This window comes from Musca domestica, unplaced genomic scaffold (assembly GCF_030504385.1).
Source record: "Musca domestica strain aabys unplaced genomic scaffold, Musca_domestica.polishedcontigs.V.1.1 5, whole genome shotgun sequence".
Lineage (NCBI taxonomy): Eukaryota > Metazoa > Arthropoda > Insecta > Diptera > Muscidae > Musca > Musca domestica.
In genome coordinates, this window is record NW_026712346.1 from 3,029,631 (window position 1) to 3,048,041 (window position 18,411).

An 18,411-nucleotide genomic window follows, 5' to 3' on the forward strand; every position below is an offset into this window, starting at 1 on the left:
GTATAGATCTCGGCATATGGTTTACAACTATTTCATATATAAGTTCGTACAAATTGGATAATGTAGGCTCGTTTCTTAATCTTGGTGACATATTACACAATAAATAACGTTTTAATTTACATATAGAGTCTTGTGTTAATAAAGCTAAATCGTTACTAGGATTTATAAAACGGCGGTCAAGGGAATTCGATTATCCTTATGTGGCCAAACGCTTATTTATCAGCCTTATTCGACCTACTTTAGAATATGGTTGCGTGCTTTGGAGTCCTTTCTATAAAAAATATTCAAGAAGTACAGGTTCAATTTATTTTGTTTGCTCTGAGAGGTTTAGGATGGAATTCAAATGAACTTCTTCCACCTTATGAGAGCCGGCTAAAACTTATCGATCTTACTACACTAGGGAAAAGTCGATTAATACTAACATGTATTTTTATCATCAACCTTTTGCGCGGTCAAATTGATTCTGAGTTTTAAACTGGTGAAATTAAATTCAATGTCCCCTTGAGTGAAGGTTTTAAGTAATTTAACGCCTCTGCTCTGCAAAAGTGCGTGTTGTTGGGATAGTTTACTGCAAGATGTAAGAATGTGCTTGACGTCAACATCAGCTCCGCATTTGGGACTTTTTTTATCCGCATTCTTATTGATTAGATGTTGATGTGTTATAATTGAATGCACTATGTGTAAACGGGAAAAAAATCTAAATGTTATTTTTCTCAGTCTTCGTAGGATACACTGCTGCTTGGTTTTATGGGTTAATATCACTATAGTGGTGATGTTTAAAACTTTTCATGTTGGCTAAGCGATGTTCATGAAGTCTTTTTTGAGATCAATATTTTCTGTGATATTTTCAAAGAACAATGGGGAACCGCATGCAAGCTTTGCAGCAGAGTCAGCATGTACATTGACCAACATGTCCTCGATGTACACAAGTAAGTTTTATTTTATTGTTGTTGGATGTAAGTATGTTCCTTGTTTGTTAATGCAAGCCCATTTGATATTTGATATATTATGTATTAATTTTATAGCAGATAAGCTGTCAGTGAAAATCAACGTTTCTTGCCAGCATTATTTACAACTGCATATGCAGTTGTAAAATCATTCTTGGAAGCATCAGTAAAAACTGGTGACCAATCGACATATAGTAGACTAGTTGTTAAAAATGCGAGATTAATGTTGGATGTGTTGTCTTTTTTGAAAATTAATAAAGGTGTATCACATGTTTTTTCAAGGTGCGGAGAACGAACGTTCGTTTTTTAGAACACAAAATGAGCTCATGCGAGATGGTCGTATTTTTAAATGTTCGGGATACGCTGTTTGCATTTTTTGAACCGGCAGAACGTTTATGATGCTGTTTACAAAATTGATTTTTGTATTGCTTGTTCGAAGGGACAATAATTATTATACTTTTTCCCCATAACCCACTTGTGGCACTGCTTAGTATTGTGCGCTGTTTGCTTACAATCGTGAAAAGTGCACTAAATGCTCTTTCTACCTACACTTGACTTGATGGAACTGCTAAAACTATTTCAGCCAGATTAAACAAATATCTTTCTTTAGTTGACAGACCTTTCCAGCAGTCAAGTAATTCGTTGCGAAATGTAGAATTTGTCTATATGTTAAATTATATATTCGTTTTTGGCGAATATTGCCATTATTTTGAATTGAGATAGGCTACAAGTCCAAAATATTGTAAGGATTTGATTTGGTTATATTTTTAACACTTGTAGATGCCTCGAGTAAATCTGACTATGACTGGCCTCGTAATATCTTTTAATGTTTCCTAATATGTACCCTTTAAGTTCCTTTTTACAAAAGGCATATAGAAATGTTTTTTTTTTCTTTATTGTATGAAACAAGTTTTGCTTTATCTATACTTAACACTTTGCCTAATTTTTAAATCAGCGTAAAAAACAAAAAATAACATGTCTCACCATAATCTAAACACAATTGTTTACTGCACACACGCACAACCGGCAAAATGAGCGATCACAATCAATCGCGAACGTTCGTTGGCATTGTTGAGCGTCCAGCAAGCATAAAATATGCCGCAAATAACTTAGAAGTCACATCTAAGCCATAGAAATCATCGCGTTTGGTATCGCTTTTTCACTCCGGAAGGAGCATCCTTCGGGAAGAAGTAAACCACGCCCGCGATAGTTTTAAGCATGACTAAATAGCGCATACAGCGTTACTTCTAATAATCGTGTAAGACACTAGCGCATACAGCGTTACTTCTAATAATCGTGCAAGACGATAGTTATTGGAAGCGAAAACAAAAATTTAATTTTTTTACTGTAGAATTAATACTCATGTCAGACCCAACAAAGTATATATATTCTTGATCAGCGCAAAATTCTAAGTCGATCTGTCCGTCCGTCTGTTGTAATCACGCTATCTTTCGAACAAATTGGGATAGAAGGCTACAATTTTGCACACATGTTTATTTTGGCAGCAGGCAGGTTAAGTTCGTAAATGGGCCATATAGGTAAATGTTTTAATATAGCCCCCATATAACGGTACCTCCCTATATTCGGCATTTTGATGATTTTAGCGATATTATTCACCGGAATTGTTTCAAATTTTGTATTTGAAGTTCGTAATGGATTCTACAGCCTATGACAGAAAAATATGCCCCATATTACGGTACCTCCCGATATTCGCTATTTTTATGATTGTAGCGACATTATTCACCGGAATTGTTTCAAATTTGGTATTTGAAGTTCGAAATGGATACTACAGCCTAAGACAGAAAATGGTCTGTGCAGGTCCACGTCTTTGTACAGCCCCATACAGCGGTACCTCCCTATATTCGGTATTTTGACGATTTTAGCGACCGGATATGTTTCAAATTACGTATTTAGAGTTCGTAATGTGAACTACAGTCTGTGACAAAAAATTGCCTATGCAGGTCCAGGTCTTTTTATAGGCCCCATATATCAGTACCTCCCTATATTCGGTATTCAGACGATTTTAGTTACAATACTCAACGAAATTGTTTGAGGTATCGTATTTGAAGTTCTTAATGGATGCTACAGCCTACGACAGAAAATTGTTTATGCAGGTCCAGGTCTTCGTATAGCTCCGATAAAATGGTACCTCCCCACATACGGTATTTTGATGCTTTTAGCTACATTATTATCCATTTATTTCAAGTTTTGAATTTGAATATGGTAGTGGCTTATGACAAGCAAGGCCTATGTAGGTTCACGTCGTAGAGACCCCAATACAACGACTATATTCGGTATTTTAGGATTTTGATAGAATTTTTAACGGATTTTATTTATTGAAAATTTCAAAAGCATTCCAAATGGTGTAGGGTATTCAAAGTTTGACCTGGTCGAACTTACTGCTTTTTAACTTGTTTTTGTTTGAAAAATATGAGGTCTGTCTTGGAATTTGATCCTGGGTGTTTAGAGAGCAAAGCGGACATGCTTGCCACCGCGTCACAGTTTCTTATATTCCTCAAATAGAATAAAGTCTTATTTATATTAAATTCGTGAATGATTGCAAACTATCACTGTCAGATGGAAGAGTGAGTGACATCCAAATGCTAGCAAGGCGATTGTCAAAACTGATTTCAACCACCAACGCAGTGAACGATCGTTGTTGTGTGCTCGCACTCGTTTGTAATGTGTGTGCGAACCCTGCCAGCATTTGGAAGTGAGTAAATCACTTCCATTTTAAGATACAGGAATATAAGACACTGCCCAGCAAGCAAAAACTATCCCCCAAATCACTTAGAAGTCACGCCTAAGGGATAGAAATCATCGCGTTGGATATCGCTTTCTCACCCCGGAAGGAGCATCCTTCGGGAAGAGATGAACCACGCCCGCGATAGTTTTCTAATGATCGCGGAAGTCACTTCCTCGATAGTTATTGGAAGTGAAAAAAACTAAAAAAAAAATTACTCTAGACTTAAGCATTTATTTTTTATTGTTATTGTCTCTTTTTCCAATGTTCATTTGCATGGAACTATTACAAATTAGATGAAATGCTCAAACATTTTTTTTCGTTTTAAAAATGTGATGTCTGGATTGGGAATCGAACCGAGGTGTTCAGAGAGCAAAGCTGGCATGCTTACCACTGCACAGTGTCTTATATTCCTCAGATAGAATAAAGCTTTATTTTTGTTCAACTCGTAAATGATTGCAAACTATCACTGTTTTATCCGATGGCAGTCACTAGACAGTGTTTGCACACGCGACACCTTCTTTTATCTTTCTTGGCGCCACTAAGTAGTAACTACGTGACGATAGAAAGTAGGCATCTTAAAATGGAAGTGAGTCACTCACTTCCAAATGCTTGCTGGTTGTGGCGCAGTGGTAAGCATGCCAGCTTTGCTCTCTAAACACCCAGTAACGATTCCCAAGACAGACATCTCATTTTTCAAACGAAATATATATATATATATATATATATATATATATATATATATATATATATATATATATATATATATATATATATACATCTTTGGAAACAATAGGCCTAGCCCTTCTGACCCTAACCCTACCCTTGTGTAAAATTTTCGTGAGGATCAGACGATAATTACAATCTGTATGTAATATCTAACAGAATATTGTGTTTTAAGGTGAAAAAATATGATAAAATATACACTTCAATATTTTAAGTCAAATTGAAAAAATCTGACGATAAAAAATGTGAAAAAATAAAATCACAAAATACTACAAAATCTATATTTACATCCGTATTGGCATCTTTTTATGCGTGTTTTTTATATGCCAAGAGGGCATTCCGAATTGACAAAATTTGTCAAAATCGGCTTAGCCATTTTTAAGATACAAGCATTCTAGCTAACATCCTCTACCTTTGTATATATACATTGTATATTATTCGCTATACATATCCGATACATTTACTAACGGTCAGAATTGACCTGTTCGTCTATTTGTGATTTCGCCTGGATTAAAAATATTCGCGGTTTAATGGAAAATTTGACTTTTATTTAATACAAATGTTATGGTCTATTTCAGCCACTAAGTATTGCCCGATGACCTTGTTCTATTCTCTGAGAGTGTGGGCCAGATTCTTTTGGGGATGGTGCATGAAAAACTCCCCCAGTATTGGGGATATTGACGCTGAGACACGCTGGATCATAGCGGGAATAATACTGTGGTCCTGGAGATTTAAAAGGCTTGAATGTGTCTATAGCCCACATAATTTTGGGTAAGCTTACAATTCTGTCAGCCAGGTTTTGGTCTCTAACCGTATGATCACGATGCACTTGATCGGTTTGCCGATTGCTTGCCGTATCGATAAAGCCAGGGAAGTGTGTGTTGGCTAGCAGGTTAAGAGTCTCTATCCCAGAGTCAGTCCATGTGCCGTCAGTCCGTTTAGTACTTTCTATGGATTTAGGATCCTTCGAAAGGACTTTACGAAAACTGGAGGCATCGTTGACACTTTCTATCGACTCCGTGAAGCATACCAAGAGGTGCGCTTGGCCTTCTTGATCTCACTGCTGCATTTGTTAAAGGATGCCTTATAGGCATCCCAGTCCGTACGTAGTTTGGTCTTGTTGGCCCTATTATACAGTCGCCTACTATGCCTCCTTAAATTGACTAAATGTTTTGACCACCAAACTGGTTGACATTTTTTTCCCGGGGTCTTCGATGAATACCCTCTACTAAGATTTTTAAAACTATCTTCCAGTGGCCTGAAAACGAGCACTTAGGAGAAACTTTCCAGTCTTGTGTAAGAGATTCATCCTTATTAGTTAGGGTGAGGTCAATGATCTCTGCCCTATCTTTGATTTGAAATGTGCATCGTTGCCCCTATTACATATTACATGCGGGTGGTTCTTTTCGAACTTTGCAATTACCTTGAGGTTCATCTTAATCAGAATACTCTCTCTCTCCGTTATCTGCGCGGGGTCTTGGCCGAAATTTTTACAATAATTTACCGACCTTTTATAGCCCCGCGTTGCTTTAGTCTAATTCAGGTCGGCGCCATCATGAGAGGTAGTGTTTCTGGTAGGATCCCTGCCAGTACCTACATTGATGGCGTCTTGCCGATCGAGGCTAGTAACATCGGAGGTGACCGACGATGATCCCTCCTGGATTTGGGACTCTGCGCAAGTTTCGCTGGGAGTGTTCTTAGTGGCCTTTTGAAATGACTTACCACTTTGAGACGAGGAAATGACCGTGATGTCAAGTTTCTCATCCGAAAGTGGTGAGTCATTTCCAAAGCCAGAAGGAACACTTTCCTGACTGAGCCTTAGCGTTTTTGTCCTTTCCAGGAGAACGGACAATTGTTCACTATGTTGCTGAATACTGTCATGGATGACGTCACTGTAATTCAGTATAGAGTCATCCCCCTCCCGAGGTGGAAATCGTGTCCTGTGGCCGGCCTTGCTTCCTTGGAAGCAATAGTGTCATTGGTGGTAGTTGGGGGTTTGTTTTTGTTTGTATAATTGTTTTTCTCCATATGAAAAAGTCGGACTTGGAGGAGACGAGGTTCACCATGGCATAGCCTTCCTACCATGGCAAGGACTTGGCAACTAAGCCTGGTAGTCACTGAGGCGCCCAGGTATCAGTGAGGCAACCGTACGAATACAGTCAACCGAGGAACATTAATGGGCACGGTTTACGTAACTCCCCAGCGTCGAATCAGGGATCATGGGCACTCGGGTATTTGTTCCGAGACTCTCCCCTCGGTACCGCTGAGATGTCCGCGACTGCTTATTTATTCGCAGCTGCCCAATATATCTATTGGGCGTTCCACTATCCGCTACCTGTGGACGCATCCGGTAGCATCCAGCTATTCTTCCGATAATCGGCCGGAAGGGTATATTAACTTTGTCATTCCGTTTGTAACTCTTCGAATTATTCATAATAGACCCTACAAAGTTCGTAAACGGGCCCACGTTTTCAGATAACCACCACCCCCCCATATAACGGTACCTCCCGATATTCGATATTTTCATGACTTTAGCGATATTATTTACCGGAATCATTTCAAATTTCATATTTGAAGTTTATAATGGGTACTACAGACTCTGACAAAAATGTTTGTATAGCCCCCATATAACGGTAGCTCCCTATATTCGGTATTTTGAGGATTTCACCAACATTATCCACTGGAATCGTTTCAAATTTCGTATTGAAGTTCTTAATGGGTACTACAAGCTATGGAAAAAAATTTCATATAACGGTTTTCATTACTACCACTTAGTTTTTGGAATTTTTTTTTTTTTTGAAATTTTTCATGTTCCTTCCAAATGGTGAGGATATTAAAAGTTCGGCCCGGCCGAACTTAGCTGTTTTTTTTGTTTATATTGCTCTCACACATGAGTCTATATCATTACATCTGATTTACATTGATTTGAAAAAATAGCCCTTCTTGTTAAATATACACTTTATATCTGGCATTGCGGAGTTTTAAAATAAAAATAATATTTCTGTGTTGTAACAGACAAAACTAAATTACATGGTTATGCTATTTCGTACAGGTAAACGAATACATAACCAGTGGAGAGATTTGGAACAAATGCCAAAAGAATTTTGGTGTAATTCAATTATTCGGTCTCTCTTCTATTCATATCTTCACTTGGGTGAAAAACGTTTTTCTCATAGGAGATATTTTAAAATAACTCCAAAGTTTTCGAAACCATGGTATGTTGCCTTGTTTTTATGAAAACAACAACTATGGTATTAAGCCTAACTATTTTGCAAAAAAAAAAAAATATATATATATATATATATACGTATGGCCAAAATAATAAGTACATCATTTTATTTGTATATGTTCAGGTAAATTAAAAAAATGTATTTAATGTAATGCAAAACTATTTTTTTATTCCATTCTTACAACATAAGCAAACTTATTACAGTAAGTATTTCAGGAATTTTTAGGTTAAATTTTTATCAGTATTGCTTATAACATTAGTATCCAGTATATCCACCTTTATTTGCTATGACCTTCTGTATTCTTTTTGGCATACTACTTACAAGCTTACGGCAGGTATCAACAGGTATTTTATACCAAGCTTTTTGTACAAAATCCCAAAGTTGGTCTTTATTTTGGAACGATTGTGTACTAATGCGTTTTCTATGGGATTGAGGTCAGGAGACTGGCTAGGCCAGTCTAGGAGTTTTATTTTATTTTGCTGAAACCAATCTTTGACATACCGGGATGTGTGTTTCGGATCGTTGTCCTGATGAAACACCCATATAAGTGGCATATCTTCTTCAGCATATGGTAACATTATAGTCTCCAATATATTTTTGTACTCGAATCTGGTCATTGTATCAGTAATACAATATATTGGACCAACGCCATTCCAAGAAAAGCAGCCCCATACCATTATGCTTCCACCCCCATGTTTGACTGTCTTTTTTGTAAACCGAACATGAAATTCTTTTCCTTTGGGGCGACGAACGTTCCTTCCATTATCATTTCCAAATAAATTTATTTTGGTTTCAACGCTCCATAGATTATTTCGCCATTTTTTTCATGTACGGATCTGCACCAACCCAAATGTTCTCTTGCGAAAAATAACCACATCATCAATTGTTTTTACGAAGCAGTGGAACCTTTCTGGCTATTCGTCCTGGCAATTTGGCATCTGCAAGTCTTCTCCGAATAGTTCGAGCGGATATCACATTGCATTCGTCCGCAGAAATTTCCCGAGAGGATATAAAGGGATATCTTTTTGCGAGGGTGACAATAAGGCAATCCGTTATATGCGATGTCTTATTTGGCCTACCGCGTGTTTCTTTAGTTTTTTTGGGTTTCAACGCACTTTGGACAAAACACACTGATCTATCAAGTGATTTTGTCACTAGTCTTCTTTCTTCTGGAGAACAGTGTTTATTTCGATCCACCTACCGATAAAATTGTGGTGCAATTTGTTTTAATTTTGATAAGGAAAATTAGTTAAATAACAAACCTTTATTAAAATGCACTCAGCAAGAGGTAAATATTGAAAAATCGAAATTGTACTTATTATTTTGGTCAGCCAAAATACGAACTTTAGCACAAAAATAAAACAGAAACAAAAAGTAACGGGATTTTTGCATTTGTTCACTTGTTGATTCATAGTTGCCATATATATGTTTGGAAATGGTGCAAAGTTGCCATATTTTACTTAACGGCCCAGACCGCGTTGCCTGTAGTTTTAGTTTTTGTTCTGTTCTGTTGTTTTAGTCTTTAACGCATAGTTTTTAAAGCATGATAATTCACAGATCTGGCTCACAAAAGTGGCACAATTTTTAGTATAAATGATGACTCATCTAAAGAGAAATAAATATGCATTTCAAAAATGTCAATATAGGTTCACGTAAATAATATAGCACATATATTAAACTGTATACACCAATTGTTTATAATAGTCCCATGTAAGATGGTTCTCTACCCCCAAAGTAGCCTAAACACACATTTTAAGCCAAATCGATTCAAAAATATAATCAAAACCCTCGAAATAAATAAAATCAGGGGGTACCTTTATATAGGTAGCGCCAAAACATTGACATTGAAAATTTTCCGCGAAGAGGTGACCTACAATGTGACCATGACCCTGGAAATAATTGAAATTAGTGGATGCCTTCATACAAGGGTTATACCAAAGCTTGGTCCAATTTTTATAATTATTTGAAAGAATGTTTTGTTCTTTCTAAAATCTCAAATTACCAACATTTAAGGAATTAAAAAGGGGCAATGCATACCAACCTGAAACATATTTTGTACAAAATGATTCTTTATGTAACCCATAGGACTGCATTAACTTTTGCGGAGTATAGAGGAAAATATTTGAGGCCCTTTGCGTATGTTTAAGCTATATAAAATGGACCCTAAAAAGTTTGACCCGGGAACCCCACCCCTTTAAAGATTCTTATCTACCAACCTCATGATTGTCTTGGGTGCAGCGATAGCCCATAGTGCCCGTATGAAGTTACCTGTGATTTAAGGTTACGGGTTCGTTTAAGGGCTCGCAAGAATTTTCCAATGATATGATTACTTTTCTTACCAAATTTTCAATTCGCTCCACTGTTTTGTGTAGTACGCATATTACATTGCCTCTTCATATTCGGTAGTTCACTAATTAAAGTCCTAATGAATTTTGAAATCCTGGAAATATGACTTTAATTTAACTATCAAAAATAAGGTTTCATCGGTTTATAAAAGTTAGGGACTCCATAAATTGTATTAAAAAGTAGAAATCTTTGTCAATTAAATTATGACATGTTTTTGTTACAATTTCTACCGAATGAACTGTAAATTGACATTTAATGTTTTGAGTATATATATATATATATATATATATATATGTTATAACCCAAACCAAAATGCCTTTCCAATGATTTGGCAATATATTCATATTACAATTATCGTACCATCTGTCATTTAGAAAAAAAAGCCACACCCTTCTTGCAAATCACACAATCGATCGTATTTCAAATCATACGATCGAATCAAAAGACCAATAAATAATCATACGATGTATCTAGAATTAAAATAAACAATTATGTATATTGCACTCATTCACAAATAAAGATTTAGTTCTATTCCAGCAGCAAACTTTAATTGACGTGTTATTTTTTAACGCGAGTTTCGCCAAAGGGAGGAAACTCACTTTAGTTTTTAAAAAATATAATACTATTAAGAATGATTATAATTGGCGCAGTCGGTAGGATTACCATGATCGTTTGGTAGTCCGTGAAACGAAATCCTACGTAAAAGGATAAGTCCTCCGGAAAGGGACAATAAACTTAGTGATTAAAGAAACATTTTAGTGAATAGTAAAAAAGAAACAAGTTAACAAAATTACGTTAAACAAGAAAACTAGGAAAAGTTAAAAGTGGACATCACATCCTAATAAGAGAGAAATAAATTTTTAAGATTAACAAATTGTTACAAATTTAAAAAAGCAAATAATTACAATATAAGAAATAATTACGAAACTTAAAAAGTGAAAGTGGTAAAACATTAGAGGAAAACTAAAAAACATTAAAAGACTTACAAATAGCCAAAAAATAGCAACGAAGTGAAATTTGGAACATTAATAAGATTATAAAAAAAATTGAAACAAAATGAATAACGCAAATCAACCAGCCCTTAACCCAGCGCAAAACAACATACAATTACGTACGCTAGACATCAATCCCCTTACATATATTGAAAAACTAAGGGAATTTGATGGGAAGAAGGAAGACCTCACAACATTCATAACAAATGTAGATGACATAATTCCTACATTAATGTTATACAACGAACAAGCTCAAAGAATGTGTATGAACATCGTAAAATCAAAACTAACTGGAAACGCCAGAAGAGCAATGGAGGTTCATCCCCATTTGACCCTTTGGACTGACATAAAAGCGATGCTAAATACCAACTTTGGTGGCTTTGCCACTGTGGACCAATTATATCAGGAACTGAGAGCAGCGCAGTATAAAGGAGATACTATGGATTTCTACAACCACATCCAACACAAACTAGCAATTCTTAACCAAAAATGTGGTCAGGAGAATCGATTGGATGAAGTCGATAGGAATATCCAAACTGGTCTGAAGACTTTTATAACACGTCTTCCAATCCATATGAGGACTGTATTATGCGCATTAAAACCACAAAGTATGGAGGAAGCTTTGCATGAATTGAGCTCTGCGGGATTCCTGAACAACGAAAAGAAGAAGGACAAACCACAACCAAGTCCCCAACAGCAACATTGGCAACCAACGATAATGCAGCCACATTACCAACAACAACAACAACATTGGCAACCAAAAATAATGCAGCCACATTACCAACAACAGCAACATTGGCAACCAAGGATAATGCAGCCACATTACCAACAACAACAACATTGGCAGCCGAGAATTGTACAACCAAATTTCCAGCAACATGGATCGCAACAACCTTACTACAAGCCTCAGCAACCACAAATCAGACAACAGCCTCCAACATCATATCAACAAAAGCATGAATCAATGGATGTTGATGCATCTCAACAATCAAAAAGGCAGACACACCACCAGGAGCAGAAATCATGTAAGAATTTAGAAGGTATTAACAATAAAATAGAGATAAGCGAAATGTATCAAGATGATTTGTATCAAGACAGTGTATATCAGGATAATAAAGAAGATCAATACAGTTCTGAATATGAGTATGGTACTAATGAAAATTTTGAAGCCAAAGCGGAAAATTTTCGGTTAGTTCCTTACAAGGAGCCACCGGACTTCCCTATATCATACTCAAAGGAAGATCAAGGAAAACAAGATTATTAATTGACACGGGTTCCACAGAAAATCTAATATGTAAAGATCATTGTCCTCCACAGTATATAAAAAATTCTCACACTCCAATATACATTAAAACTGCAGCAGGTGTCATTACGGTTGACCGCAATGCCCATTTTCCAAAAAATTCTATTAAGATTCCCCTTAATTCAGGTACAACATTTAGGGTGTATACCTTTCACAAATTCTTCGATGGAATATTAGGCAACCAAACATTACAAGAAAATTGTTCTGTAATTGATTATAGGAAAAAAGAAGTAAGTATTAACGGTCAAAAGTTCAGGATATATTTTGAAGGAGATTCTGAAGATGACGAATTTTCACTACAAACATTGCCAGAACTCCATCATATTAACATACTAGGAATTACTGAGCAGCTAAGGACAGACCACCTAAATACAGAAGAAAAATCAGAGCTCCAAAGATTAATAACTAAATATGAAAATGCCTTTTACCATCCGGGAGATGATCTGACCTTTACCAATGAGATAAAGCACAAGATAGAAACAGGAGATCATGGCCCTGTATATACGAAATCATATAGGTATCCAGCAATACATACTGAAGAGGTAGATCGACAAATGAATGAAATGCTAGAACAAGGTATAATAAAGCATAGTTCATCTCCATATAATTCTCCTATCTGGGTAGTACCCAAGAAGGAAGATAAAGTAGGAAACAAGGAATGGAGAACTGTTATAGACTATAGAAAATTGAATGCTATCACTGAAGATGATAGATATCCAATACCAGTAATTGACGACATACTAGATAAACTAGGTCGAGCTAACTATTTCACAACATTGGACTTAACAAAGGGATTTTATCAGATTGAGGTAGATCCAAAAGATAGGGAAAAAACAGCATTCTCTACAACAAATGGACATTATGAATTTATAAGAATGCCATTCGGTCTAAAGAATGCTCCGGCAACTTTTCAGCGAATGATGAACAACGTGCTCAGAGAGCATATAAACAGGATATGTGTGGTATACATGGATGATATTTTAGTATTTTCGACTTCATTACAGGAGCATATGGAAAACTTGGGAAAAGTTTTGAAAACATTAGAAGTTGCAAATCTAAAAGTATCCTTAAATAAATCAGACTTCTTGAAAAAAGAGACTGAATTTTTAGGACATGTAGTGACTAATAATGGGATAAAACCAAACCCGAATAAAATAAGATGTATTAAGGAGTTCCCCATACCAAAAGATGTTAAGGAAATACAAAGTTTTCTGGGATTAACGGGTTATTACAGAAAGTTTATCCCAAGTTATGCAAAAATTGCAAAACCCTTGACCATGAGACTTAAAAAAGATGCAATAATTAATACTGAAGATGCTGACTATGTACAAGCATTTAAGAAGTTACAACAGATTCTGATGTCCGATATGGTACTTCAATACCCGGATTTTGAAAAGAGTTTTACTCTGACTACCGATGCTAGTAATTATGCATTAGGAGCCGTCCTGTCACAAAGCAATGGACCAATAGCGTTTGCTTCACGCACTTTAAACCGTCATGAGATTAATTATTCCACAGTTGAAAAAGAATTACTTGCAATTGTTTGGGCAGTTAAGCAATTCAGACATTATCTTTACGGTAGGAAATTCGAACTAAGAACCGATCATAAACCCCTTATATGGCTGGCAAATCTTAAGGACCCTAATTCCAAACTAATCCGTTGGAAAATAAGGTTAAATGAATACGAATTTGACATCAAACATGTAGAAGGAAAGGATAATAAAGTAGCTGATGCTCTCTCAAGAATTAGAGAAGTTAATGCAATCACAGCTAAAAGAAAACATAAATGTGAGATATGTAATAAAATGTTTAGTAAGAAGAATCTGCTTAGGAAACATTTGGATGAACATTTAAAGAAAAGACCACCTTCACCTACTTCTACAATACACAGTGCTGACGAAGATGGCCATAATTTCTTTAAGATATCAGAGAAACCTCTTCAGCACTACAAGAACCAAATAAAAATTGACAATTCCAAGGACAATAAGACGACACATGAACGGATATTTGATAAGAATAGGAAAATATACGCTTATGAAACATTCGACGACGAATTAATATCACGAATATTGAATGAAGCCATGGAAAATAATCTTTCAGCATTGTATTGTGAGGATACGGAAATTTTATTGAAATTACAGGAAAAATATAAAACCACAAAAGATAATCCTTTAAATACAAAACAATTTGAAATCATATTAACAACTAAATTTCTGCAAGATGTTAGATACGAAGAACTCCTAGAAATCATAAATAGACACCACCGATTTGAAAACAATCATCCAGGAATAGATAAAACATATATTGAATTAAAAAGGAAATACTATTATCCGAATATGAAAAAGGAAATTGTTAAAATTATAAATAACTGCGTTATATGTAATTTCAAAATAGAAAGAAACCCCGTCAAATTACCATTCGAGAAAACGGAAACACCACATGGACCTTATGTTCATTACCACTTGGATATTTGGTATCTTAATAACCAAATATTTTATTTGACCATGATTGACAAATTTACAAAATATGCAGCAATGGAAGAATTATCTGACAAAACACCATTACAGGCTATAAAAGCTGTAAATAAATTGTTCCTCATCATGAAGAAACCCCAAAAGATTACTATGGATAATGACCCGACGTTTTCTAATCCAGTATTTACGGGACACCTTGAAGATAATGATATTCAGTATCACTTTACAACACCTCATAGACATACTGGTAATTCGGACATTGAACGTTTTCATAGCAGTTTAAATGAGAATATTAGAATATTAAAAATTAGGGAGGAAAATAATGATGTAGCATACAACTATGATTTACCTTTGCAGGCATTACAGGCATACAACAATAGTTTACATCTTTCTACGAAACAGAAACCCATTGACCTTCATTTTTATAACTCAGATATTCATATGGAAAAAGTTTATAATGAAATTGAAACAGCAAAGGAAAAGATGTTAAGATACAGAAATAAAGAAAGAAAGGATGAAGATATTAATACTAAATTTGGAAGAACAGCAATCCCTCATAAGACCGAGACTAAAATAAAACAGTTGACTACACGGAAAATTAATGACAAAAAATATAAATTAGATAACCGAAATACAATACTTCATAAAGACCAGTTCATTAAAAGGAAATGTCTTTCCAGGTCTCTGGAAGTCCTTGCTGGCGATTTTCTTGATGATATCCCCAGTGGTAGCGCAGAAGCTCGAGGTAGTCGATTTGAATAAAGGCAACGGATATGCAATGATACAACTTAATGACAAAATGTTAATAGATGACTATATTAAAATTCTTCACATATTTAACACCACAAAATATATGGATTTTTTGAATGAATTGGGAGAGGAAGTTTCGCATATTAATGATTCATTTTTATCGCATGAAATCGAGCACATACATTTACGACTTAAAAGTATTATTCCCCATCAAGCTAGAAATAGAAGAGGTTTAATTAATCTTTTTGGTACAGGATTAAAATATCTATATGGTACAATGGATAATAATGATAGAGAAGAGATTGAAAGACAATTGCAAAATTTGGAGAAGAATGAACATAATATAATAACGCAAACTAATAATCAAATACACATAAATACACAATTTGACAATCAATTAGCTAACTTAACAAAATTATATAATGACCAAACAAAACTGTTGATTAAGAGCATGTCAAACGTTAAATCAATTAAAGATAACACAGCAAAAGCTGATAAAGTTTACCGTCTTAAATACCAAATTGATCATATGGGCAAATTATTAGATAAAGTAAGAGACCTAATCTTGGCTTCCAAATTAAATATTCTCACTCGAGATATCCTGAGTGATGAAGAAATTAGAATATATAATATAACCATAGATAAAATGAAAGAAATTAAGATGAATTTAGCCCTTTACAAAAATAATATAGTATTTGTCTTAAAAGTACCCCAATATAATCCTAAAATATTCCAAGAAGTATATATTCAACCAATACCTAATAAAGAAAAAATGCAAATTAATATTGCAGAAAAATTGTATATCACAAAAGATAATAAAATTTATTATGATGTTAATGAAACACCAAATCTAAGGGAAGTTGAGGATGATTGTATATCCAATCTGTTTAATTATAAGCTCATGAAATGTCATTATATACAAAATACTAAACCAAAAGTTGTCGAAATTGGCTTAAATATTATAATTGCTATAAATACTAATCAAATTGTTAATCATTAAAATTATCTGGAAATCACATGCTGATCATAGAAAATTGCAAAGTAAAATTGGACAAATGGTACAATAAAGTAATGTTTCAAAACATGTTAATAATTCCAAATCCCTACAGAGACATACATATGATAAATGATTCATATGATTCTTTAGAGGAAATACAGTATCATCATATTAAAAATACCGAATTCATATCAGAAATAAAATTTGAACAGAAAGTAACTAATTACACAGTAATAGTCTTGACAGCTGTAATTATACTTATTATAGCATTGTATCTGTATGTAAAATATAGATCAAGCACAGTAAAAGTAAAAGTAACTATGCCCTTCCCCTCAGCTCCTTTGGAACACGGGAAAGAGTCTTCGTCCGGGGGTGTTATAACCCAAACCAAAATGCCTTTCCAATGACTTGGCAATATATTCATATTACAATTATCGTATTCATATTACAATTATCGTACCATCTGTCATTTAGACAAAAAAGCCACACCCTTCTTGCAAATCACACAATCGATCGTATTTCAAATCATACGATCGAATCAAAAGACCAATAAATAATCATACGATGTATCTAGAATTAAAATAAACAATTATGTATATTGCACTCATTGACAAATAAAGATTTAGTTCTATTCCAGCAGCAAACTTTAATTGACGTGTTATTTTTTAACGCGAGTTTCGCCAAAGGGAGGAAACTCACTTTAGTTTTTAAAAAATATAATACTATTAAGAATGATTATAATTTATATATATATATATATATATATATATATATATATATATATATATATATATATATATATATATATATATATATATATATATATATATATATATATATATATATATATATATATATAAATCAATTGTGGTTCGTTGGTAATGGAATCAGTTGAGAACGGCTGGACCGATTTGCATAATTTTTTGTACAAACGTTCGTCATACCACAAGTTAGGTTCTTTAAGAAAAAAAAAAAAATATTGACCACGCCTACTTTTACGCCCACTATTTTGATTTATCTAAAATCTTTATATTTGCCAAATAATGAGGATATCGGTTTGATAATTATTACAGGAGATACTGTTGACTTTCCATCCAACCCTAAGTATTTATTTGGGGCAGAGGAACTGACCACAACTACTTTTTAATCTATATATATAAATCAATTGTTGTTCATTGGTAAACGAATCAGCTAAGAACGGCTGGACGGATATGAATATTTTTTTTAATTGTCGTCCTGCCCCGAGTTTGGTTTCTATGCAAAGAAAAAGTGACCACGCCACTTTTACGCCCATTTTTTCGATTTACCTAAAATCCTAAATGTTTCAGAATGCCTTATGAAATTGAAAATTCTTCCTAAAAAAATCGAGAAATTTTGCATATATTCAATACAATTTTGATTGAAAAATACTTCTCAAAGCATCAAAACATTTAAAATCTCGACGTACTTTTAAATTGGGGCTATGCATAATGGGGAACAACAGTAAATTAAATTGTAAGCAGTCATATACAACGTAATCTTGACTCTCCCTCCAAGCCACACCCAGTTTTTTAGATCTATGCGTAAAAAATGTAAAAAAGCATAGTAAAACTTCAGTTGAGGATGACTGGTCTGATTTAACTCATATTTTCTTTTGGTTATTTGTAATTACACTGGAAACGTTTTCAAGAAAGAAAATTTTGAGAAATGTTTCTAGAAAAATTGCAGAACTCAAATTAACTGTTCTATTTGGATATGAAATTTTGTGTAGAATTGTTTCAGAATGGCTTTTGAAATTAAAAAATCCTATTGAAAAACCTCGAGAAATTTTGCATATTTTGTGTACATGCCGTTACATGTTCAATTTTGATTAAAAAATATTTCTCGAAGCATCAAAGCATTTAAAAGCTCAACGTGCTTTTAA

At 34.4% G+C, this 18,411-nt stretch overlaps 2 protein-coding genes across 6 annotated transcripts in view; both read left to right on the top strand.

Annotated features, from left to right (window-relative positions):
* Nucleotides 1-18,411, top strand: part of LOC101888100 (lysine-specific demethylase 6A) — a 333,176-nt gene that overhangs the window by 88,669 nt on the left and 226,096 nt on the right. The window lies entirely within an intron of this gene.
* Nucleotides 10,792-17,224, top strand: LOC131805000 (uncharacterized). The gene is made up of 2 exons (XM_059128239.1): nucleotides 10,792-12,009; nucleotides 15,442-17,224. The coding sequence occupies exons 1-2, from the start codon at nucleotides 11,049-11,051 to the stop codon at nucleotides 16,509-16,511; spliced, it is 2,031 nt and encodes a 676-aa protein (XP_058984222.1). The 5' UTR covers nucleotides 10,792-11,048; the 3' UTR covers nucleotides 16,512-17,224.